General features: G+C 35.1%; 1 protein-coding gene across 2 annotated transcripts; it reads left to right on the top strand.

Moving 5' to 3' along the window:
* Positions 1-1,653: 1,653 nt before the first annotated feature.
* On the top strand, positions 1,654-6,702 carry LOC120200378 (serine/threonine-protein phosphatase PP2A-4 catalytic subunit-like). Of its 2 annotated transcripts, XM_039201253.1 has the most exons (11): positions 1,656-1,877; positions 2,504-2,560; positions 2,694-2,777; positions 3,133-3,204; positions 4,335-4,406; positions 4,603-4,643; positions 4,915-4,981; positions 5,628-5,819; positions 5,917-6,006; positions 6,101-6,208; positions 6,346-6,702. In XM_039201253.1, exons 1-11 carry the CDS (start codon positions 1,785-1,787, stop codon positions 6,409-6,411), a joined length of 942 nt encoding a protein of 313 aa, XP_039057184.1. In that variant the 5' UTR covers positions 1,656-1,784; the 3' UTR covers positions 6,412-6,702. The 2 variants fall into 2 exon arrangements, with proteins under 2 accessions (XP_039057183.1, XP_039057184.1); XM_039201252.1 differs by lacking the exon at positions 6,346-6,702 and having other exon boundaries at positions 1,654-1,877; positions 6,101-6,334.
* Positions 6,703-26,123: the final 19,421 nt, after the last annotated feature.

Consider the following 26,123-nt stretch of genomic DNA (forward strand, 5'->3'; position numbering starts at 1 on the left):
GAATTTAGTATTTGTTTTTGTTTTTTGGTTGGAGTAATGCAATTCATTCAAGTTTCAATTTGTAGAATAAGAATACTTTTCTGAAACTTTAAATCGCAACACGAAAATGAAAATCGCAACACAAAAATGACTATCGCAACGCGAATTTGACAATCGCAACGCGAAATGAAAATCGCAACGACAGAATCGCATTGCGATAGTCATTCTCGGTTTCAAATACTAAAATTGAAAGAAACTTGAATGGATTGCATTACTTCAACCAAAAGACAAAACAAAGACAAATACTAACTTCACAGGGTTAAAGACTAAACAATTTAGCAGTATTGGTAGCAATCGAATGAATATAATAAGCAATATAAGTGAAATGGTTAATCTATTATTGAAAACACCAGTAAACTTATCATCAATTTCAATATGAAAAACCTAATAATAATGCAAAAATTTCAAAATAAAAATAATTAAAAAAACTACTAACCCTCGGTGGTTGATTTGGTTGATTTTCCATTTCTGACCGTGAATGATTTCGTCGGAGATGGAGACTGATATCGTCGGAGATGAGGACTGATTTCGTCGGAGATGGGGACGGATATCGCCTTAGAGAGTGAGAGATGGAGATGAGACTGAGTTGTGATTTAGGGTTTTAGGTTATGAGTTGCGATTACGGGATATACTGTGGACGGTTCAGTGTTCTGATATATTAATATATTCGTGTTTGGAATTTGAAAAAAAAATACGCGTTGAATACGAATGGCGCTATGTAAATCGCATTGCGATAGTCAGATTCGCATTGCGATTTATGTATTCACATTGCGATTTACGTATTCGCATTGCGATTTACGTAATCGCATTGCGATTTTTCAAATTCGCGTTGCGATTTACGTATTCGCATTGCGAATTAGGAAAATCATAACGCTGATTTAGAAAATCGCAATGCGATAGTCAGAATCGCGTTGCGAATTTGGAAACTGATTTGCGATACCGGAGATCGCGTTGCGAATTATCGATCGCATTGCGATTTAGTTGGCCATTTTGGCAAATCCAAAAAAAGTTGGTTAAAATCGTATATTATAAGGCATTTTTGGTCACTGAGGTTATTTTCTCTATCTTAAAATCTAATCAATTATAAATCCAAATAAAAAACCCAAATCAATTAAATAAAGTATAAACCCTAAAATTATTAATAACTAAAGATCTTTTCAAATATAAATCTGATTAATTTTATGTTCGTTCGTTTATGCTTATTCGTTTGTGTTCGTTTATCATTTTAATGAACGAATACGAACAAACTACATTCCTTTATGAACGGACACAAACTAAAAATTTTGTTCATTTAGTTATTCGTGTTCGTTCGTTTGTTTATCTAAAGCTAACTTTTAGACATAATTTAATGTTAAGTTCTGAAAAATTAAAAATTCAATATTAAAAACAGATTAAAATTGATAGTTTAAGTAATGAGTTAAAATGTTAACAACTTATACCAAAATGTAATAAAACTAAACATTATACATAATTTTAAAAAAATTAAAAATTATCTTAACAGTTAAATAGTGTGACGTGGATTTATATCACTCACGCCGTACACGCTTCAATCGCTGTCCCACTTCACGCGCCCTACCTTTTCATTTAGTCTGAGCCATAGACCCAAGAGAGCCGGAATTAGAGTGTAGATAAAAAAAGAAGCAGAAATTAGAACCTCCCAAAAAAAAAAAATCTAAATCCAAACTAGGGTTAGGGTTATCCCTAATCTGGATAACGGCTCCATATTTCCAACTGAAGAATTGAAGATGGGCGCTAATCCGTCACCAACGGACTCGACCACCGATCTCGATGAGCAGATCTCGCAGCTCATGCAGTGTAAGCCACTTTCCGAACAGCAGGTACCTTATCTTTTCACGATCTGTTTATTTTTCAAAGAACTACCTAAATTTACTAGGAATCAATTCAATGATATGGTTTTTTTATTTGTGAATATATTATTATTGCAATATTTTGTGCTGATTCGTTTTGTTGTTTAAATTGTTGTTTGGTGTTAATTGATAAAAAAATGCATCCGTTTCCCCTTTCTTAATAGCAGTAAAAGGAAATGATTTTGTTCTGTTGGTGTATTTGCTCGAAAATTGTTGTGTTTTTAGGTTTTCAACTGCTGTTGCTTCTAGTGTTTAATTATTTCCGTCTTAATTGCGTTGTTCTAATTTGGGTCAATTAAAGCTCTTCCCAGGGGCGGAACCTGGATCAAATGAGGAGTCAGATTGCTTAACTTAAAAAATACAATGGCCTATTAAGTGTCTAAACTCAAATTTTGGGGGGCTCAAGGGTTAATTTGTCTAATATTTAAACTTAAAGGACCTAAATTACCATTAGCCCAAAAAAAATTGTTTGGGTGGGTGTGGGGCCAGAGCCCCTCCTGCTCCTGTCCTGCCACTGGCTCTTCCTTCTCTTTCATGTTTTGTCTTCCTGAATTTAACTTCAAGTAACTGCATTTGTTTCATCTTCTCTTGTTTAGGTCAGAGCATTATGCGACAAGGCAAAGGAAATACTAATGAAAGAAAGCAATGTCCAGGTTTATTATCTTAGTCTTGCTCATGTTTCAGGCATCTATGATCTATACTTATTTATCTATCAGTGAATTTTGGAGATGACGAGATTGCTCCTCGAACTGGGAAAACATTGATGTGGTTTCTTTTGAATTACAGCCTGTGAGAAGTCCTGTGACAATTTGTGGGGATATTCATGGACAGTTTCATGATCTTGCCGAACTTTTTCGAATTGGAGGGAAGGTATTTGTTCTGACTGTGACTTTTCTATTTTGTATTCAGTTTTGTCTCAGCCAAGGGAATGTGTAAAATAATCAGTTGAGATCTCAATGTTTTGAAGATTGGAGCTCTCTAGAGGTATATTAATTTATCAAATATGCAGTGCGGATATTTTTGATTTATTCTCTTTTGAATGCATAAGACGTGAGCTTTTCCGGTCCACTCTCCAGCACTTTCATGCATAAGGGGTCTATTTTGATAAAATTTTTCTACTTGATCTTTTACCTCTTTTAGCAATTAAAAAGTGTTGTATCAGCGTCATTCATGTGTTCTTAGGATGTTTTCAACTTATTATATGCTTTTCTCATCTAATTGACAGTGTCCAGATACAAATTACTTGTTTATGGGAGATTATGTCGATCGTGGATACTATTCTGTTGAAACTGTCACGGTATGTACGTTTAATTCCATTTTCTACCCTTGTCATGAAAATTTTCTTTCAGTTTCTGTTTAAGTATGGTCTAGTGGCAGAAATAACATATGTAGGTAAGAATTCCAAGGATTCTGAGTGCTACCTCTTTATATGGAACTTGGCCTCAAACTCCTATAGTCACCTGTAAATAACACCTGACTTGAATTTTATATGAAACTTGGTTTGTTCTCAAAAGACTTCGACTCTATGAATTTGAGATACCTTCTTTTTGAAGATTTAAGTTGGGGAAAATAATTCTGGTTAAATAGATGGTGAGCTCATTAGATTTTCGTTTGGATAAGAGTTTTGGATCTATAGTAACTGCATTATCTCCTATGTGCCACTTTTGGTCTCTATCTTGAAACACTTCAAATTCAATGTAGTTCAGCAGGAACATGTCAGGGAGCATTTTTGTGGCGAGTTATCACTTATTTCTACTTCAATTACAATATACTGCATGCTAGAACTGTAGTCAAATGATGTTGCCTACTCAATGTTGTCAAGGATGTTAGGCGCACTAAAAGAGAATATTTACCTGAGTTTGAGCTTTCGTTGTTGAAGTTAATTTTTGATGACTAATGGATTTATAAAAACTTAAAGGTGGGCATAATGGTATTTGAGTTTTTTTTTAAAAGTTACATGTATGTTTCAGCGAGGAACCAATTTTTAATATAAAAATAGAAAAAGTTTAAAAGTTGATAAAACATAACAATTAACCAACTTCAATTAATCTTAATTGAAAAAGAAAATAAGAAAGTCTGATTAAAAAAAGGAAAAAGAGAATTAAGAAAGTCTGATTAAAAAATGAAAAAGAGAATCAAGAAAGTCTGATTAAAAAAAGGAAATAGAAATAACAAAGAAAGAGGATACAGAGAGAGAGAGAGAGAGGAAACTTTAAAGCAATTTCATGGTTTTACCAGGAAACATCATATCAATTCTTTTAAGCTTGCTTTTTTTTCCCGTAAACACGAATATACCATGTTCTTCATAGAGAGTTCTGCATTTGTTAGCATAATGTTTGCAAGTAGAGAAACAACTTTAGAGATCAATAGCAAACATAAGTCATTCATACTTTCCATTTGGATGTTCTTTTTTTTTTGTTCTTTCAGCTGCTGGTGGCTTTAAAAGTTCGTTATCCACAGCGGATTACCATTCTCAGAGGAAACCACGAAAGCCGCCAGGTTTGCCCTTTTTCCGAGCCTTCCCTTCTTATCAAATAGGCGTTCACATGCAAAATTTTGGCATTTTATGGTGTTATATTCTGCAATTTCCATGTTTGAGTCTTAATTCAGATCTTGATATGAACTCTTGAATCTTGATCAATTATCATTGTTAATGTCAAGATAATTCTTGAGTCATTCCTTTTCTTTTTGGCAGATCACTCAAGTTTATGGGTTTTATGATGAATGTCTTCGGAAGTAAGTTCAATACTCAACATCACTTAGAAGGCTTTAGTATTATCTAGATGTACATGTACTAAATGTCTTATTCTTTTCAATGATATTTTTATGTTTCCTTTTTTTCCATATAGGAAAAAAAGTGCTATTGTATTTTTAATTGATATGATATACTAGATTTTAGTTTCTGGAGGTATACACCTCAGATAAATTGCAGTCATGTGGAAGCGAAGTAGTTGCTTTTTCCTTATGCAAATAAATGATAATACCCTTTTTGGTGATTTACTTGCAGGTATGGCAATGCTAACGTTTGGAAGATTTTTACAGACCTTTTTGACTATTTTCCATTAACTGCTTTGGTGAGTAGAACTAGTACAAAGGTGCATACTAATTTTTATTTAAAGTAATTGCAGTTCGGGTTCAAGGAAAGAAACTAAGGACACACATGTTAGCTTTAGACTTGGTGTTAATCTGGTATGCTTTGGTGGGTTTCTATTTTATTTGTGCAGTCTAATAGTAGTGTTGTCCTCCATACATTGTATTGTTGTGTTAGTGTTATATTATTTTAGTTTAAAATATTTACCCCTATTTCAATTTTATGGTTTGAATGACTGATTTTATTCTTATTGGGCTAGAAAATGTTTGGATTTATGCTTTCTACTATCTCATAATAATGCATATTTGGACAATTCTAAGAAGAAATTAAAACTTTTTTAATTAACCTCCAAAAGGTACCATCGATTTTTCTAGAATGTCTGAAGCAATTGACTTTTTCTTGTATTTTCTTTAAGCTATATTAAAGACAGCTAAAACTTTTAATAAATATGGCTTTCACTGCACTAGAAGATTATTTGTTTAATGATTAATGTCAACTCAAGATAACCAAATTTATTGCTATATTTGTTTGGTCCCTGTTTTTAGCGTTGTATGGCCGTGGAAATAATGGCAGATGAAATGGTTTTGGTACTTCCCTTCGCTGATGTAGTGCCGATATCTTTATTTTAGGTGGAGTCAGAAATATTTTGTCTGCATGGTGGATTGTCCCCTTCAATTGAAACCCTGGATAATATAAGGAACTTTGATCGTGTTCAAGAGGTTCCTCATGAAGGGCCCATGTGTGATTTATTGTGGTCTGACCCGGATGATAGATGTGGTTGGGGTATTTCTCCACGTGGTGCTGGATATACTTTTGGTCAGGTAACTAATATGCAGAATGACTGTTATCTGACGTTTTTGTGGTTTCCTTACCTTTAATTTTTGTTCTTTAATGTCAAAATGTTGCATTCTTCTGCAGGACATATCTGAACAATTCAATCACACAAACAGCTTGAAATTGATTGCTAGAGCTCATCAGCTGGTTATGGATGGATTTAACTGGGCACATGTAATCATCATTCTCAAAGTTCAATTATTTTTGCATGTATGCTATGTATGAATTGTTTCGGGTCTTTTAATTCACAATTATTTCTTTGGAACAGGAACAAAAAGTGGTTACTATATTCAGTGCACCTAATTATTGTTATCGCTGTGGAAACATGGCTTCTATCTTGGAAGTTGATGATTGCAAGAATCATACATTCATCCAGGTCTTTTCTCTCATCTATCCCCCCATTCTCTTTCTCCCTCTTTTCTCTTTAATCTTTTCCACTCAATGCATGCACTTTTGTATACCAATAAAATCATTAGGCGTGTTTGTAAAATCATTAAGTTAATCTTCCTGCAGTTTGAGCCAGCACCAAGGAGGGGAGAACCTGATGTTACGCGTAGGACACCGGATTACTTCCTCTGAAGCAGCTACATGCCATAACTGGTTCAAGAATTTGGGTTTTCTTCTTCTCTTCCCTCCTCTTACATAGTCAGGTAGTTGCAGACCCTTTGAAGATTTCCGTTGCATCTACTACCTGCCACTTATTATTACATGTCATTTTTTAAATGATGGCGATCACCAAAAATATGTATGCTAGCTATGACAATAGCGTTTAATCTATCTTACCCTTGGATATTCGTCAAAGTGATTGCATAGCTGATGAAAGACTGATAATATCAGAATGTATTAGTTATGTAGATTTTTATTTATTTATTTATGTTTTCCTTTTTTTCTTGTGGCTCATCGTACCGGAGATAGAAATGTTAAATATTTAGTGTGTTTTGCTTTTTGTGAAATCACCTAATCTACCATCATTGTTACCGGGGTGAGAAATGAAATATAATGATTCTGTTTTGTCCCACCAGAAGCTTAATATTTATATGGAATAGGATGTGTAATTCAGGTGTTGAGCTGCCTATTGTTGTTATTTGAGTTGAAAGAAGGGCAGTTGGGGTGGAATAACCCTGCAAGTGAGTTCTTTTATAATGTCAGTTTTATCAGTTTTAGTTCAGTTCAGTAGCGGATGCAAGAAGACTTGATCACTCTAAAATCTGATTTCTTTTTTTCCGGTTAGTTATTCATTTTAGTGGTTGTTCCCATTTTGAAATTTTATCTGTGTTCACCTACAAGCAACAAATTGTGTTATTGATGTGTGTTTATCCTAAAAAATATCTCTGGGTCTTTTGTTTCAGTTCAAACTTCCGAGTTAGCAATGTGTCACGTCCTGGTAGTTCAAGTGTTCGTGGCGTGTTTTCATGTCATCTATTTTATGTATATAAAAATTAGTTATAAGGTTGACATTTTTGTATATTCGTGGTGTGTCTGAAATTATGTAGAATTTTTTTTCTCAGTTGTCTAGCGTGTTACTTGGTGAAAATTGAGTTGTAATGGCGTAAATACTTGGGTAAACTATGCATTTAGTACTTAAATTGTCAATTTTAGTTCGTTTTAATACTTGAACTTTTAATTTTTTTAAATCATATGTAATGTTTAGTTTTTATTTTATTTTAGTATGGTGTAGTTAAAAACTTAACGTGTTTAGTATCTTAACTATCAATTTTAGTTCGTTTTAATACTTAAACTTTTAATTTTTTCAAAATTTGACGTTAAATTTTGAATATGATACTAAAATGAAATAAAAATTAAATTTTAAGTATGATTTTAAAAAATTGAAAATATAAATATTAAAATGGGTCAAAATTTATAATTTAGGTAGTAACCGTATAATTTAGCCTAAAATATTTTGATGATGAAAGGTGTTTTGGACCGCCAAGTGTTTGACCATTAAAAAAAAAAAAGGCTAATCAACCGTGAGTCTTAAATATCGTGCAAATTTCGAAATCGTTGAGATTTGGATTTTCAGTAACACTGAATGATCTCCTCTACACGTACCCTTCGATTTATCCCTATTTTAAAATGAGTTGAACGCTGTCTTTTCTTCACTCTTTTCTCCTCCTCGAAGATAAATATATTTTTGGGTTTAAGAAAAAAATATAAGAATCACAACATTCTCATCGTCATTGTTTGTGTAAAACTTCTACCTGAATCAACTATAAATTGAATCGAAGATATTTCATTGAACGATCGGAGCAAAGATTTTATCTAATCAAAGTAAAGCATACATTCAATCAACTAGTTATTTAAACATCAAAATGATTATTAATTTAATCAAAATCTAAATTAATCTAATACTAATCGATAAGGCCTCATTGGTAAGTGCTACAAGATCTCCTGCATCAGAACCCACGGTTATGGACTCGAATCCATTAATATGGACATTTTCATTTTCAAGTGAAATCCCCTAGTATATGAAAAAGTGAAAAAGTGCTTTCGTTGTTGTGGAATAAGAAGTCTTCGTATCTTAATACATGTATTTAATTTATTCAGGGCTACTAGAGCAGGATCCACTTTTTGGGGAATATGAGTCGAAGTAATAACAAGAATGTTTCTAGTGGAACATCTTTCACAATCATTGGAGAGATAATTTACTAATAGACCGAGGGATAAGTAATTTGTCTCATTCACATCCATATCATGAATGTTTGGAATCCATATTATGCAAGAAGACATTGCTTTTGCTAGTTCGAATTGAAGGGTGATATAATATTGGTCTATTTTCGACATCATATCCATAGTTAACGTATTCATCATAGTTAGAAGCTCCAACTTTGTATCAAGGTCACAATCGATATCGTCATTATCATCAATAACGTCACTAACATCAAAAAATTCATGATTCACACACACCGAGACTAAACTACAATCAATTCAGATTATCCTTTCATCTTGTGAACTTTATTAGATTCTATATTATTCAGCTATTTCATATATTAATCTTTCTTTTATTATTCGATTTACATTATTCAATTGAAATCGAAGTTCGAAACTACCATTCTATCTTCAAAATATACATTTTATCTTATTTGAGGGACTAACGTCTCTATACGTTAAACATAGGGATTATATTGCAATACATGGCATTTAAAGGACTCTTTTCACTTTTTTCTTCTCAAAATGCATGTGGGTTTCAAAATCCATCCTTTGATTTCGAGACTCAGATTTAAGTTTCGAAACTCAGATTTAAGTTTCGAAACTTACATGTTTATTTCAAAATCTAAATAGGAATACAAGGGTCCGTTTAGTTATAGGAAATACTGATTGTTTTCATTTTTATTTTCTTAAAAAAATAAAAAAAACATTGAAGAAAATGTGTTTGGTTGTAACATTAGACAATGATTTTTGAAAAATAAAAACAAAAATAAGTGAAAATATGGAAACATAAAAAGTATTTTTTAAAGAATTTTCATTAAAAATATTTTTAAAAATTTAAAAAATAGGAATACACAAAATTTAAATATTTAACTTAAATTACGCATGTTCAAATCCTTGTAACAATAATTTTTTGATTTAATGGCAACTAAAACACTTAAATTCTTACAAAAAAAAAATCAAAGTGGTCCATGAATAGATGTGGCAATTGGGTGGGAAAAAATCGAAAATTGTGGGTATTCAAACCGACGGGTGATAATCCGTAAAAACACCATATTTAGGGCATTTTCACTTAAGTTATTGACTGTCTAAGAGCTCATATAGGATTATATATCATTTAGTTGCATGTGGTGGAAATATATTTTGTCGCGTCATTTTATTTCGTAAATGGTGTTGCGTTATGGGGAAGGTTTTTGTTTGATGATGTGGATGATTTGGGAGCAAGGATAAGCAAAATGGAATTACCGTGACATGATGAGACTGCTGAGCATAATGCAAATGCCAAACAAGACGACATTTCGGAAGTGAACAAGACGAAATAAGATATTTTTAAGAGCCAATTGTCCTTGTCTTCACGTGCCCTTTACCACCAGTCACCCAAGAGTAGGCATCTGCCACCTGGGTCGTCTGATCCTATTCGGACCACGCCTAACTGCAAGCTGCCCAAGAGGGGACCACGCCCAGCTACCCTGGAGGAGACCACTGCCACATATGTTCACCCCTTGACATGAAAGGAACTTGATCGGGGTATCCTAGGAATTTTAACACAAAACCCTAGGTTTATTCCCCACTATAAATAGGAGATGAAGCCACCAAATTATGAGACTGAAAATTTGAGAAAATAGTGAAGAGGCGACTGGAAGAAAAATGTTCATCCTTTTTCATCAATCGCTTTTACCGTGGCATTCCTCTATTAGCAAGCTCGAGGGAGTGGCGAGCTAGGCGTCCGAGAGGAACTAGCGAGCTAGGGCAGTTCGTGGTGGCCGATGGGAGCTCTGGCAGTGCGCGTCGAAGGCTTTTCCTCCATCACTTTACTGATTACTGTAATTTATCTTATTTCGGTTGTATGGAACGAATTAATTTCATGCATTGTTGCTTGGAATATTTGAACCCCACCATGAACTAGTCTTATTTGGTGGGAGTTCCTTATGAATATTTAAGTTTTATTTTAATGGATGGTTGTTTTAGTATGTTGTTATTTCAGAAAAGTAATACAATGATGAGTGAGTATCGTATCCACAGGGATTGGAGGAAATTTATAAGTTCAATCAAAGCAATTTACTATTTCACCTAAGTATAGTTGGTGATGGTATATACAAATGAGAATGCTGTGGCAAAATGAAATGGATGTTGGTTGATGGTGTAATGGAATATGGTAGTAAATAGAAATGTCGTGGAAAATTAAATTGTGTTTAGTGCAATCAAATGAAAATATAAAGGCAAAACAAAATGTAAATACTGAACTTGAATAATGACTTGACAATCCTCACACAACAAACTACTATGAGAATAAATGATAGGAGTCACTTAGGAAACTTAAGTTTACTTCTCAGGATGGTCTTACTTCTATGCCTTTATCTGCCCGATAGAGTTTACTAATGGTGCCCTATGCTATCTCTAGTCAAGGGACTCGACAAGTTCAAGATGCCATGGCAAACCTATTGGCGTTAGCAAGTGTAGGGATTCTATAGGTTCAGATAACAGGATATGTCACAGCAACTGGTGATAACTCCTCAAAAAGGGCATATTTAGGGCCTTTTCAATTAAGTTATTGACTGTATAAGAGCTCATATAGGATCATATAGATGCATTTAGGGGCATATTTGTATGATGATGTGCAGAAGTTGGGAGCAAGAATAAGCAAAAGGGAATTGTCGTGACATGCTGAGACTGTTGAGTAGAATGAAAATACCAAATCAGATGGCATTTTGGAAGCGTAAAAGATGAAATATGATATTTTTAAGAGCCAATTGTCTTTTTCTTCACGTGCCCTCAACCGCTAGTCACCTAGAAAGGGATATCTACTATATGGATCATCTGATTCTATCGGGACCGCGCTCAACTGTAAGCTGCCCAGGAGAGGACCATGCCCAGCTGCCTTGGAGGGGACCACTGTCCAGCTGCTCACCCCCTCCCGTAAAGGAACCTGATTGGGGTATCCTAGGAATTTTAACAAAATTCCTAGGTTTATTCCCCCTATAAATAGGAGAAGAAGACCAAAAGAAAGATGACTTTACACACATCGCCTTGAGCTAAATTTCAGAGAGAAAAAGGTCTCTCATTTTTCTGTCAACCATTTAACTATGGAATTCCTCCATTAACAAGCTAGAGGGAGTGGCGAGCTAGGCGTCCGAGAGGAGCTAGCGAGCTAGGGAAGTTTGTGGTGGTCGAAGAGAGCTGTGGAAGTGCATGTCGAAGGCTTTTCCTCATTTCCTTTGTTTTTTGCTATCTTTTATCTTATTTGGGTTGTATGAAACGAATTAATTTCATGCCTTGTTGCTTGGAATATTCGAACCCCACCATGAACTAGTCTTATTTGGTGGGAGTTCCTTATGGTTATTTAAGTTTTATTTTAATGGATGATTGTTTTTATATGTTATTATTTGTATTGTTTATGATATTTAATGCTTTAAGGTTGTAGGAGCTATGAGAGTAGCCATTCCTTAGGAGATTGCTTAGTGTTCGAGAGAATGACTAAGTAGCATGACCTTAGTGTTCGAGAGAAACTAGGGAGGATCCACATAGGTAAGGTTCTAGGTAGTAACTAGGTCTAATCCAACCTTAGACATAAGGCTAGGATTTCAATTGACTAAAAGGAGTAGTGCTCGGTCGAGAGGTTAGATGTTAGTACTATCGCTAAAAGGTATTGCCTTAACATATCCTGTTATCTGAACCAAAGGATCTCTGCATTTGCTAACGCCAATAGGTTTTGTCATGGCATCCTGAACCCGTTGAGTCCCTTGACTAGAGATAACATAGGGCACCATTAATAAACTCTGTTGGGTAGATAAGACATAGAAGTAAGACCATCCTGAGAAGTAAACTTAAGTTTCCTAAGTGACTCCTATCATTCATTCCCATAGTAGCTTGTTGCGTGAGGAGTCTAAAGTCATTATAATCAAATCCAGTGTTTACATTTAGTTTTTCCTTTTCATTTTCAATTGATTTCACTACACTCAATTTAATTTTTTCAAGACATTTCCACCCCATTTGCCATGACATTTCCATTTGCCACCATATTCCATTACACTTTCATTCTATTCCCACCAACATCCATTTCATTTTGCCACAACATTCTCATTTGTAAATACTATCACTAACTATACTTAGGTGAAATAGTAAATTGTTGTGGTTGAGCTTATAAATTTCCTCCAATCCCTGTGGATACGATACTCACTCATCACTGTATTACTTGTTCGATTGTGTATACTTGCACAAACTTTCACGACCATATTTACCCAATTTAGAGTACCTAGATCCATAATTAGTGACGAGGGCACTCATTTTGATAATAAGCTAATTGCCAAGGCATTACAAAAACATGGAGTACGACATAAAATTGCCACGATATATCACCCACAAACCAATGGGCAATCTGAAGTATCCAACCGGAAGATCAAGCAAATCCTAGAGAAGGTGGTGAATCCTAGAAGAAATGACTGGTCCCCGAAGCTGGACGAAGCGCTATGGGCTTATCGGACGACATTGAAAACACCTTTGGGAATGTCTCCTTTCAAGATGGTATATGAGAAAGCATGCCACCTACCTGTGGTGCTAGAACATAAGACATATTGGGCTATCAAGAAGCGATTACTCGATCTGAATAAAATAGAAAAATTTCAAGCACAAGCATATGAAAATGCCAAGCTTTAAAAAGAAAAACAAAGAAGTGGCATGATCGAATGCTCTTGCCAAGGCATTTTCATATTGGCCAACAGGTGCTCCTTTTCAATTCGAAGCTGAAGCTCTTTCTCGACAAACTGAAGTCACGATGGTCCGGACCTTTTGAAGTACACCATGTCTATCCTCATGGCGCTGTTGATATAAAAATATAGATGATGGGTCAATTTTCAAAGTTAACGGTCAGCGTCTGAAGGCTTATCAAGGAGCTCCGCCCTTGCGTCACAAATCGACACTCTTCTTGTACGATGCCAGAGTCTGCTAAGCATTTTGAAGATGCCATTACATTTTGGATTTACTCATGTCCAGAAATAACAATTTATTTTATTTTATATTACTTATATATATTATTTTATATTCAGTTTCTTTTCAGTTAATTATTTTATTTTGCATCTTTTTAGGACCCACGCATAAGGCATGTGAGCCCGTACGTCTAAAGATAGAGGAGTGGGCGGCAACAAGACAAAATAGGAGGGAAAACTTTTTTTACCGTTTTACTTTTTGAATTTTTTTACGGTTATTAGGGTTCACTTTTTCATTTATTATTTTTATCTTTTCCTCAACCAACACCCCATCCACACGTTAAATAACCCCCATTTTACCTTTTCATCTTGTTTTCACCATTTTTACTCTTTCACTTAATCTCCTTCGTTTATTCTTCTTCCCTCCTTCAAACCGAACACCATAGCCAAAAAACTTCAAGCTTTTTCATATTTTCTTTATTTTTTCAACTAAACCATGGTACGCTCACATCCCTCAAGCATTGCTCCATCATTTCCATCACGTTTCGTCGATGAAGCGGCGCAAGAATGATTTCAAGGGCTAAAACCACCGGGTTTTCTTTGAGTTAGGCTTTGTTTTCTTCGACGATGAAGATGTCAAACTCGGTAGTGATGTTATGGACATCGTTCACTAACACTAGTGGAAAAAATTTGCCAAGCAACCGGGGAATGTGAATGCCTCTCTGGTGAAGGAGTTTTATGCCAACTTAACCGACCCAAATCAACATGCCATGGTGGTTCGTGGTATTTCTATTCGCTTTACCTCTTCGGCTATTAATCGTTATTTTAACTTGCAGGATATTGTTGATAACCACACCACATTCGCAAAAGAGGCAGAAAATGAGACTTACCATGGCATATTGGAAGACCTCTATTTTTCAAACACAAAGTGGAAATGAACCAAGTCAGCCGACTATTGGTGGATCGCGAGAGGCTACAACAGAGGGCTAAGTTGTGGAATCATTTCATGAAGCACAAGCTTTTCCCTACTGCCCACAACACCACGGTCTCACTTCATAGGATGCTTATGTTGCACTCTATTTTGGTGGGGGGTTCGATTGACATAGGCAAGATAATTGTGGAACAAGTTCATACTTGTTTGAAGTAACCTGCCAGTGACTTGGTATTTCCTAACCTCATTACGACTCTCTGTCGTAAGAAGAAGGTGCCAGAGGAGCAATTTGATGAGATATTGTCTGGCCTGTCTGGTATTACAAAGGCCAAGCTTCATATGCTACTTGGATTCAAGGAAAACAAGGGCAAAGAAAAAGAGGAGAGCACCGCCCGTGCTGATGCAACCCAAGATGCCAAGGTAAAGCTAGATGCTCTAGAGGAGGTCATAAAGTGAACCCAAGATCACATAGCACAACTGACCAACAATATGATGACTTTCTTTGCTTATGTAAAGCGTTGGGATGAGTTTGTGGAAAATGCTTTTATGGAGATTCTCCCGTATGTTAATCTTGATATCCCAGTTTTCCATGATACGCTATTGTGCCCATCTAAGAATGCCAAGGCATCAGAAGATGCTCACCAGCCCGCTAATGATAAGGAACCAGCAGATCTTGTTCCATTCCATTTTGTGCCAGCAACCAAATATCAAGAAACCGAGCTCCAACTCTCCACCTTGCTAGTACCCCTGCAACCCACAGAGCCATTTGAGGACGTACAATCAGAAATACTGTAGTAAATTCTTCTACGAAGGAGTAAAGGCCGGTTAAAGAAGGTGTCAAGACGCGAGGAGCCTCAACTATCCCCGGTTACTGAAGGCCTTAGGATCCCTACTGCACCAGCATCAGATTCAGATCACTCCAGCCCTACACAATTGCGTAAGCGCGCACATCACATGACTATCACACCACTACCAGCATAAGTAGTCAAGGTACATTGCATTGCATTGCATTGCATTGCATTGCATGTAGTTTATTTTCTTTACTTAGTTTTTATTTAGCATTCTGGACAATGTTGCTCCCAAGTTTGGGGGAGGTAGGGTTCTTAATTCTTTCCATGATAATATTAGTAGAATGAATATGCCATGACATTGGTAAGTGTTCATATTAGTTTTATGGAATAAATTAATGATGCCCGATGATGATGAATTATTTATGGATATAATTGAATGTACATGACTGATTGAGGATGATAGAACCAACTCTAGGACTTGCTTCTTTGAAACCTTTGGACACACGATTATATGTTTTCCATGCTTAAGGAACTTATAATTTTTTTAAGAGAACTCTTGCATGTCTTGGCATAAAACTTTGATAATGAAGGATGAAAACCCCACATATAATATATATGAAATTGCGAATAAATGCTTCGGCATATATGTAGAGGGAAACTCCGCTATGCCACGACATTGTCTAGATACTGCATTTAAATAAATGGCAGCCACATCATATGAATGAATGAAAGTAGTCATGGGATGGCTCTAACTGACTAGCTCGGGGGTGGTAGGTATGCTCCCTTTCACCTAGAGTGTGAGATGGTAGGTATGATGGAATGATTCAACTCGCAGCAGTTAAAAAAAAGAAAAAGAAAAAAGAAAATAGTGCGGGAGGAAACTTGTAAATGTCGTGGCAAAACAAGAGAGCTTGCTTAGAAATTTTCCAGGTTTGTTAAGCATGGACTTGATACAAACACACACACACAGAGAAAGGATATTGCCCTAGGGGATAGTACCTGATTTCTCAAACTAATCTATGGTGTTGAAGCAAACTGTTCTGAGGGCTGAAATTATATCCCTTATGACTAGCTTGAACCAGAAATTGCCAGGGCATGGTATTTTTATTTTGCTTAATACTATCTATTGCTTGAGGATAAACAATAACTTAAGTTTGAGGGTGTGACAACTCCATAAAAATTCCATATTTAGGACCTCTCCACTTAAGTTATTGACTATCTAAGAGCACATATAGGATCATATAAATGCATTTAGGAGCATATTGTTGTATGTGGTGGAAATATAGCTTGTCGCGATATTTTATTTTGTAAATGGTGTTGCGTTATGGGGAAGATGTTTTGTTTGATGATGTGCAGGAGTTGAGAGAAAGAATAAGCAAAAGGGAATTGCCATGACAAGTTGATAATGTTGAGCATAATGCAAATGCCAAATCAGATGGCATTTTGGAAGCGAAAAAGATGAAATATGATATTTTTAAGAGCCAACTATCCTTGTCTTCACGTGCCCTCAATCTCCAGTCATCTAGGAGGGACATCTGCCACCTGGGTCATCTGATTCCGTTAGGACCACGCCCAACTACAATATTCCCAGGAGGGGACCACACCCAGCTACCATGGAGGGGACCTTTGCCACAGTTTCTGACCCCCTCACGTGAAAGGAACCTGATCATGGTATCCTAGGAATTTTAACACAAATTCCTAGGTTTATTTTCCCCTTATAAATAGGAGATGAAGCCACCAAAAGAAAGAGGACTTTACACACGCCGCCTTGAGCTAAATTTCAAAGAGAAAAATATCTCTCATTTTTCCGTCAATCATTTTTGCTTTGTCATTCCTCCATTAACAAGCTAGAGGGAGTGGTGAGCTAGGCGTCCGAGAGGAGCTAGCGAGCTAGGGTAATTCGTGGTGGCCGAGGAGAGCTCCGACAGTGCAAATCGAAGGCTTTTCCTCATTCCCTTTGTTGTTTGCTCTCTTTTATCTTATTTGAGATGTATAGAATGAATTAATTTCATGACTTGTTGCTTGGAATATTCGAACCCCACCATGAACTACTCTTATTTGATGGGAGTTCCTTATGGTTATTTATGTTTTATTTTAATGGATGGTTGTTTTTATATGTTGTTATTTATTTTGTTTATGATGTTTAATGCCTTAAGGTTGTAGGATCTATGAGAGTAGCCATTCCTTATGAGATTGCTTAGTGTTCAAGAGAATGACTAAGTAGCATGTCCTTAGTGTTCGAGAGAACCTAGGGAGAATCCAAATAAGCAAGGGGTTCTAGGTAGCAACTAGGCCTAATCTAACCTTAGACATAAAGTTAGGATTTCAATTGACTAAAAGGAGTAGTGCTCGGTCGAGAGGTTAGATGTTAGTGTTTCCGTTAAAAGGTATTGTCATGACATATCCTTTTATTTGAACCAACATGATCCCTGCACTTGCTAACGCTAATAGGTTTTGCCATGGCATCCTGAACCTGTCGAGTCCCTTGAGTAGAGATAGCATAGGACACCATTAGTAAACTCTGTTGGGCAGATAAGACATAGAAGTAAGACCATCTTGAAAAGTAAACTTAAGTTTCCTAAGTGACTCCTATAATTCATTCCCATAGTAGCTTGTTGCGTGAGGAGTCTAACGTTATTATAATTAAATCCAGTGTTTACATTTAGTTTTGCCTTTGCATTTTCAATTGATCATTACACTAAATTTAATTTTTCCAAGACATTTCTACCCCATTTGCCACGACATTTTCATTTGCCACCATATTCTATTACACTATCATTCCATTCCCACAAACATCCATTTCATTTTGCCACAACATTCTCATTTGTAAATACCATCACTAGCTATACTTAGGTGAAATAGTAAATTGATGTGATTAAGCTTATAAATTTCCTCCAATCCCTGTGGATACGATACTCACTCATCACTGTATTACTTGTTCGATTGTGTATACTTGCACATATTTTCGCGACCATATTTAGTAGTCACAATTTGCGGACAAAGTGGATGGGGAATAACAAAAAATCTTCACCCACGGGGATGGGGATGGGGGAAATTTTATCCCCGAAGCTCAAATGGGGATGGGGACAGGGATTGCTATATCTGAACCGCGGGGATAATCGAACCGTACCCGTGTGAGTAACTGTGGAACTCCCCAAAATATATTCGTAGTGATCCTTGATATTTTAGAAATTTTAAAAAATATATTTATAATCATTTACCTATATACTCTTAATATATATTTTAATAAAAATTATATATGATAAAAAATCCTAATTATATATATTCTAATACCGCAATGGTTATGATTGTACATATACATTGGATGTTAGATGAATATTGTTGTTTGAAACTTTCATATTATAGATAGAGACCAATTTGAGACAACCTGATATATCTTACAAGTTTTAGGTGTTATATGGATTTCAAAAATGATTGTTTAATTTTTGGGATGGGGATTAACCGAAACCCACATGGATCCGTAAGGGATGGGTATGGGGACAAAAAAATCTCAGAAACATATAATGGAGATTCTCCAAAATCGTACCCTCAAGTATTGGGGACGAAATAAGTAATGTAAAACTGTCCCTGCCCCGCACCGTTGCCACCCCTATCTCTGAACCTTTTTACACTCAATGTGGTCTTAAAATGAATTTTTAATAATGTAACTTTTTAGTATTTTTATATTTAATGTATTGAATATCTTAATAATTGTTTATATTTTATATTTTAAATTTAAATGATATAAAAAATAAATAAGTTCTCAAACTCTTTAAAAAGATCTATTAGGTCTTTGAATTTAGTCAAAAATCCATTTAAACCCATCTACAACATCATCGTCTATCGTGTACTGTCACAACACCATTGTGAACTATCACATCAACATTGTAGATTATCATGCAATCTTTATGAAATTATCATGTAATCGTGGCGATGGGTTGATTATGTGGTTAAAAGATTAATATTTTTTTCTTAATTTAAGGGTCATATTAAGTGCAAAAAAAAGTTCAAGGGCTACACTAATTTTTTCTCAAAAAAATTGAGAGCCTTAAATACCAATAAATATAAATTTTATTTTAATGACACTTTTGTGTACTCTTGTTTACAACAATATTTTTGTATATTCTTGATGCAATATGTATTAACACTATATTCTTATTATAAAGTAAAATAGTTTTTTGTTTTAATTTTGTTTTATTAATTTTATTGTTTTATATTTACGTAACTTACATATTAAATTATTAAAGAATTTTTTAATAATATATTTTAATTTTATTTTAATAACTATTTATTTATCTTTATTTTAAAATTTCAACCAAACATATTTTTTAATTTTCAAAAAACTGAATACAAAAACTATATTTTGAAAAAAAAATATTTTCTAGAACCAAATAGACCCTAAGATTGTATATACATAATTGATTTCGAAATCAAGTTCAATTTAAAAATGTAATAACTCATATACACGTTCATATTTTTTATTAATTTAAGATGATTTCAAGTAGTATATGTTCTAAAGATTATCAACCATTTGACAATAAAAACTCAAACATCTTTTAATTTCTGGTACTCAAACTTAGGACTACCTCTAGGGATAATAACCATCCCTCTAACAACTGAGGTGACTTGGTTTGTGCATAAGAACATAATTTTTATAATCAACAATTATTTTTATATTTATTTACGATTTCTTAAGAATATTACATTAATTATAATAAAATAAATAAATAAGAAATATTAAACATTTTTTAATAAATTTTTTAATTTTTTACGGATAAAATTATTAAAAATCATACACGAGATTTTCAATGTTTCTTAAAAGCTTTGAAAGTGGTAAAGATATCAAAATCCTTATATGCTGCAAAAGGAAAAAATGAATAATAAATAATGCAATATCATTAAATATAGAAGTATTAACTTAAGTTTTCTCTTAAAAAATATCTTACAAATAGTGATAGTGGTACCATTTAATTTTGAAAAGACGAGGAGGATTAGGTCACTCACCTTCATTTTGATAACGTTACTGACTTGATTCTTATGACCTTTGTGAAAAAAATATATAAAAGAGTAATATTTTCATCATGAATTCCATATAATTGATATTGGGATATTTCTTAGAAGGATCAAAGAGAGGTGAAGATAAGTGATACATTATTGGTGGAAGATACATTTAAGACTCATATGACACATCATAATTAAAAAAATAACGGATAATAACTATATGATTATGAATAGTCATGTTGTAGACACTAATTTTTCGCCGCACCTTCCTCACGCAACCAACCAGTTCTCTCAGCCCCAACGACCACCCTCGATTTCCTCAGTGCAACAACAGCGTGCACCCAACAACCAGAAAACGAGGAGCTTTAGTCCTATTAGGACTCTAAATCGAGCCTAAAAATAGGGCTTTTCCAGCCTATAAATTAAGGTAACATCACAGACGAAATGGAAAGAACAGATACGAAATACGGGAGGGATTTGGATGAATAAAAACAGAGAATTGAAAATTGTTTCAATCAAGAGGGGTTAGAAACTTACCGGGGTTGTCATTGAGTTCGTCGAGAGAAGAAGGTTCACCTATGCGGTGGCCGAAGCTAGGCGAGAGTTGGTTTCTCGGGGAAGGGCTGCTGTTTCGTTGCAAGTGAAGAAAGGGGGAAGCTTTTTTAGCTTTGCGTATTCTGGAAGAGTGATATAAGGGTGGGTTGTTTGCTTTTAATTTTTGGGTAAATTTGGCACTAGGTCCCTAGGCTTTAGGATTCTTCATGCTTTTGTTACCCAAAATTAAGGATAAATCATCCCTTAGGTCCTTAAACGTTAGAAACACATGTTATTATGGTCACTAAGTTAAGGCTAAATCACTGCTTGGGTCACTGTCTTTAGTATAAATAACATTTTAAGCAGACGTTCGTGGGTAAATCCTATCCTCGGTCCCTGTAAGTTACCCTTTATATTTTGGTCACTGCTGTTTATTTTCATTATTTTTAATTTTGATTTCCAATTTTTATGCATGCTTTATTTTGGTCACTAGTGAAATTCAATTTTTATTTTTACTTTCAGTCTCTTAATTTTATAATAATTATATTTTAATCACTAATTTTGTGCGTTTGATATTGTGTTAAGTTACCAGGTGATCCTTTAACATTTTTTTTGGAATTTAACCTTTGTTATTATTTTTTTTCTTTTCATTTTATTTCCTTTTTTATTTACTATTTTTTATTTTATTTTATTTTTTATTTGTTTTATTTGTTTTGTTTTGTTTTGTTTTTCATTTTTTCATTTTCTTTTTACTAAGTTTATTTATCTTTATTTATCTATATTTTTAGTTTTACTATTATCGTTATATTAACATTTTTTCCTTTATTCTTTTTTATATTTATTTTTATCTTATTTTATTTGTTTCTTCTAACATATTTTTTAGTAGTAATTCCAATCAATCAAAGGTAAGCAATTCGAATAGGGTAATTTTAAATTCTAATTTTAAATTTTAATTTTCGCGATTAAGACAACCAACAAATTAATCGGTACCGAAAGGCCAATTCAAGGGTGCTAGTCCTTCCTTGACTGTAATCGACTCCCGAACCTGACACATTTCTGGGAAAACATAGATCATATAAGATGGTGTTCGATCCAGCTAAATGTTTTAAAATGATCAATAGCGACTTTAACCAATTTCCACGTCGAAGCCCAATTACGGGCCCACTCGAAAGACGGCCGCGATAGCTTGGCGACTCCGCTGGGGACATGTAAGCGAGTTAGGCTAAAATAATTTTTAGTTTTCTTTTTAATGAAAAGGGTAAGTTTAAATTTTAAGGTAATTTTTTTGATCCTTATTACTTACTTATGATTATGTTTTTCCTAATAAATAGTTGTATTGACGGTTCTCTCAATGATTTCATCCCTTAAAGTTTTTCATCTAAGACTATATACCTAAGCTTCGAACCCTATTTAAGTGGGGGTGAAAGCGACGCCTTCGTGTGAATTTATTCACCGTGCAGGCCTAGTAAGTAGCCTTCGGGATTCATATACCTTATGTCTTCATGTGAATTTCTTCATTGTGCGGGCATAAGGGAATGTTTCCTCTCGAGTTTAACTTAGTCCACACAAGCTTGTAATGAGCTTAGGACTAAGGGTCTGGCAGGCCTAAAGGGGCACCAGCAAGGAGAACTCGGGTACCGTTTTTAGAACCTAAATCGGGAGACTACAAGAGTTAGAGCCCACCCCAAAATTCCATTTCAAAACCTAGGATGCTTGAATTATTTCCTGCTTTACTTTCTGTTCAAAGGATGCGAACTAGACAAATATACGGTTAGGATTTGTTTGAAATTAGCATGCGGGATAGAGATCATGTCCGGGTAGGAATAATAAGCATGTGGGGTAGGACTTTTTGTTTTGATTATTATTTCACTAACTCTTCTCATTTTTGCTCTCTTTTATTTTATTCCATCATCTGCATCATTCGAAAGAGGTGTTGATCCACCAAAAACGTGTTCATTAAATGTAAGTAATCCGTATTAATGGACAAAGGGGTTATAATACAAGAGGTGAAAAACATAAAAATCCGGCTCAGAAGGGATTGAGATTTACACCGATTACACCAAAAGTCACCTTTTTGAGTGGGGAAAATTTGCAGGGGCAAACAAGAAAAAGGTTATTGACTTGGAGAGTCTCTTCAAATATAACAAGAACAAGATGGCGGAGCCCTAACTAAAATCCATTGTTGACATGTTTGGGATAAACTCCGGATACTGGAAGCCGGAGATACAATCATTCAATACTTTTTGGAGCAAGCAACTTGTCCTTTGCACAGTTTAGCCAGAGAAGCTGGCATAGTTTAGCCAGAGAAGCTGGAACAATTTGATAGGGCATTCAACCAGTGACAGAAAAATGATGGTAGACGAATCAACTTTTCAGAGGCTGTTCGGGATCTATACCATTAAAATGTTTTTTGTCTCTTCAGACGTAACACTTTTGTCCCCAATAAGGATTATTTATAATAACAAACACATTTTTGGATCAATGCCTCAGACATTTCATGCATCATGCATTTAGACATATTTTGCATTTTGTTATTTTCATTCATTTGTATTCGCATTAACTAACGAAAGAATATCCCCTCAAAAGGAACAAATACTAGATACACCACCTCAAGCGTTGGACACACCCCATCCGTATAACACCCGCTTGAAAAAGAAGAAGATGGAAGCCATAATTGCTCAGATCGAAGAGAACATGTTGAAGCTCCAGAGAGAGTTGGAAGACAAGATAAACCAGAGTAGTCAAAGTACTCTAGATGCAATCACAAAGAGGCAAGAGTTCTTGGTTGATCAAATTATGGCCAAGTTATCTGGTCTACATCAAACGAGTGTACCAGGGGCAGGTTCACCGGAAGGGGTAACTATACCACCTACCCCACAAGTGGTTGTCTCACCTGAAATCTTACCGAAACTTTGAGGGGACTCATTTGCTGCAAAAGTGAAGCCCTCGTCCGCTATATTTAACCCTGAGAATAATCCGAGTTATTACCATCTACCGGATTCTAACGAAGAGGACAAATCAAAGAAGATGGAGGAGAAAATCAAGCAATTAGAGGACCAAATGAAGGTAGTTAAAGGAGACCATGACTACCACGGAGTCGATGCCGAGGAACTCAGTCTAGTCCCAGACTTGGTTCTTCCTCCAAAATTTAAGTCCCCAGAATTCGAGAAGTTCGATGGAAATAGTTGCCTATCCGCTCACATTACAATGTTCTGCCGAAAGATAATAGGATATGGAGGAAACAACCAACTCCTGATCCACTGCTTCCAGGAGAGTCTGTTGGGCTCAGCCATCTAGTGGTACAACCAGTTAAGCCAATCTCATATCAAGACTTGGAAGGACTTGGCCAAGTCATTTCTGGAACAATACAAGCATGTCAATGATATGAGGCCAGATCGAGTTATGCTACAAAGCATGGAAAAGAAGCATAATGAAAGTTTTAGGTAATACACACAGAAATGGAGGGATTTGGTTGTACAAGTTCATCCACCTTTGGATGAAAAAGAAACTCGAAAACTTTTCGTACAGAAACTGAAAGGTCCATACTTCGGACAGTTGGTTGCGATCACATCAGGAAGCTTTTCATACTTGGTTATGGCCGGAGAAATGATCGAGTCGGGCATAAAGCAGAGTAAAATTAAGGACGGGGGGCCAGTAAGAAACCTCCTATGAGGGAGAGGGATAGAGAGATTAACAACATCAATCACGTCATTAAAGGTGTTACAATCTCCAGCCCGAAATTAACTGCAGCTGTACCGTCAGGTACTTCTAAACAAGATTTCAGAGAACCTAGGAAGGAAAGGGATCATTTCGACCTTATTCCGATAACCTACAAAGATCTTTACCAATAACTTCTTGATACCCATATACTGTCACCATATTCGGTGGAACCCATGAAGTCCCCATACCCCAAGTGGTATGATGAGAATGCTCATTGTGAATATCACGGCGGTGTCCCAGGGCACACTATTGAGAACTATTACGCATTCAAGAGAATCGTGCAGAAGATGCGTAACCAGAACTGGATCGACTTTAACAACTTGCGGGCATCCAAGTGAAGAAGATCATTTCATCATTTGTGGCATTTTGTTTGAATTTGTTTTTCATTTTTTCTCAAGTTTTTGTAAGGTCTTTTAAATAAATTTACGTTACTTTAAAGATACTGAGCATTGAATCAAATTTACAACTTAAAATTCTTTGAATATCAACTGAATTAAAAAACTCTGTAGATGATTCAGAGTTATAGATCTTTGACAAGGTAACATGATCAAAAACTGATAAAACAATGACTTTTGACCTTACCCAAAAGATGCGCTCAAACATCGTACCCTTTTCTTACAAATAACCAATGTAGCCTTCTCCCTTCATAAGGCTTGGTATTTAGATGTGCATAGGTGTGGACAATATGGGGCATCTTTGGCATATGACATTTCTATACATTTTGTTTAAGACGGTCAGTGATGATAATGATCTTCACAGATGAAATAGTCGAGTAATCAAATATAGTTTAGGTCAGTTGTTTGGAAATTGAACTCTAAAGATGAGATTTCCTGACTTTCAAAAACACCTAGACTATAACAGGTTCTTCTTGACAAACTTAAGAAATTGGACCCGTATACCCAGATTATAATATTATACATACAATAAAGCTTGAGTTGTCCCTCTAAAGCAATTGGTTAAACGCCCCAGCTTTATGGATAAGATTCAGCTAGCCTGATAAAGGTGATTATTATTTACAATAAAGCTTGAGTTATCCCTCTAGAGCAATTGGTTAAACACCCCGGCTTTATGGATAATATTCAACTAGCCTGATAAAGGTGATTATAATATCTATACAATGATATTAAGCTGTCCCTCTAGAGCAATTGGTTAAATGCTCCGGCTTTATGATTCAGCTAGCCAAACAATGTCAAATTTAAATAAGGAGTTTCGATAAAAATAGACTAATGGAGTTAAGAAACACCTGTTATAGTCAAATTCACACGAGCACTCAAGAATTTCATTTTTTGACCGATATTTCTGCTCTACCTTTGTTAGAAGAGCTTATAAAGCTTGAACAAATGGAATATTTCAGAGGACCGAAACAGAAGGTCTAGTAATTGATCATGCTAGTTGCGTCATTTTTTCCGCATCCAATTAAAATGCCAAGCCAAGAAAAAGGCACATTGTAATGACCAAAAATGACATTTTTTATGGTTGAAAATAGGAGGTCAACCTAAAGCCAACTCATCCATTTGAACATTTTTCAAAGAGCTATAACTCTGAAAACATTAAAAAAAGCTATTGATTCCTTTGATATTCTTTGAACTCATGTTTATGATTTGATTCGATGCAAGCCTAAATTAAGGAGCAATGTTTTACATAATTCTCATATCTTTTTCCCTCCTAAAATAAGAGAAAGGAGAAAAAACACTTTCAAATAGGACAGTCTCAAATATGAAAGGCTGCAACCCGATAAGAAAATGG

The sequence above is a fragment of the Hibiscus syriacus genome, unplaced genomic scaffold (genome assembly GCF_006381635.1).
Source record: "Hibiscus syriacus cultivar Baekdansim isolate YM2019G1 unplaced genomic scaffold, ASM638163v2 tig00005939_pilon, whole genome shotgun sequence".
Classification (NCBI taxonomy): Eukaryota; Viridiplantae; Streptophyta; class Magnoliopsida; order Malvales; family Malvaceae; genus Hibiscus; species Hibiscus syriacus.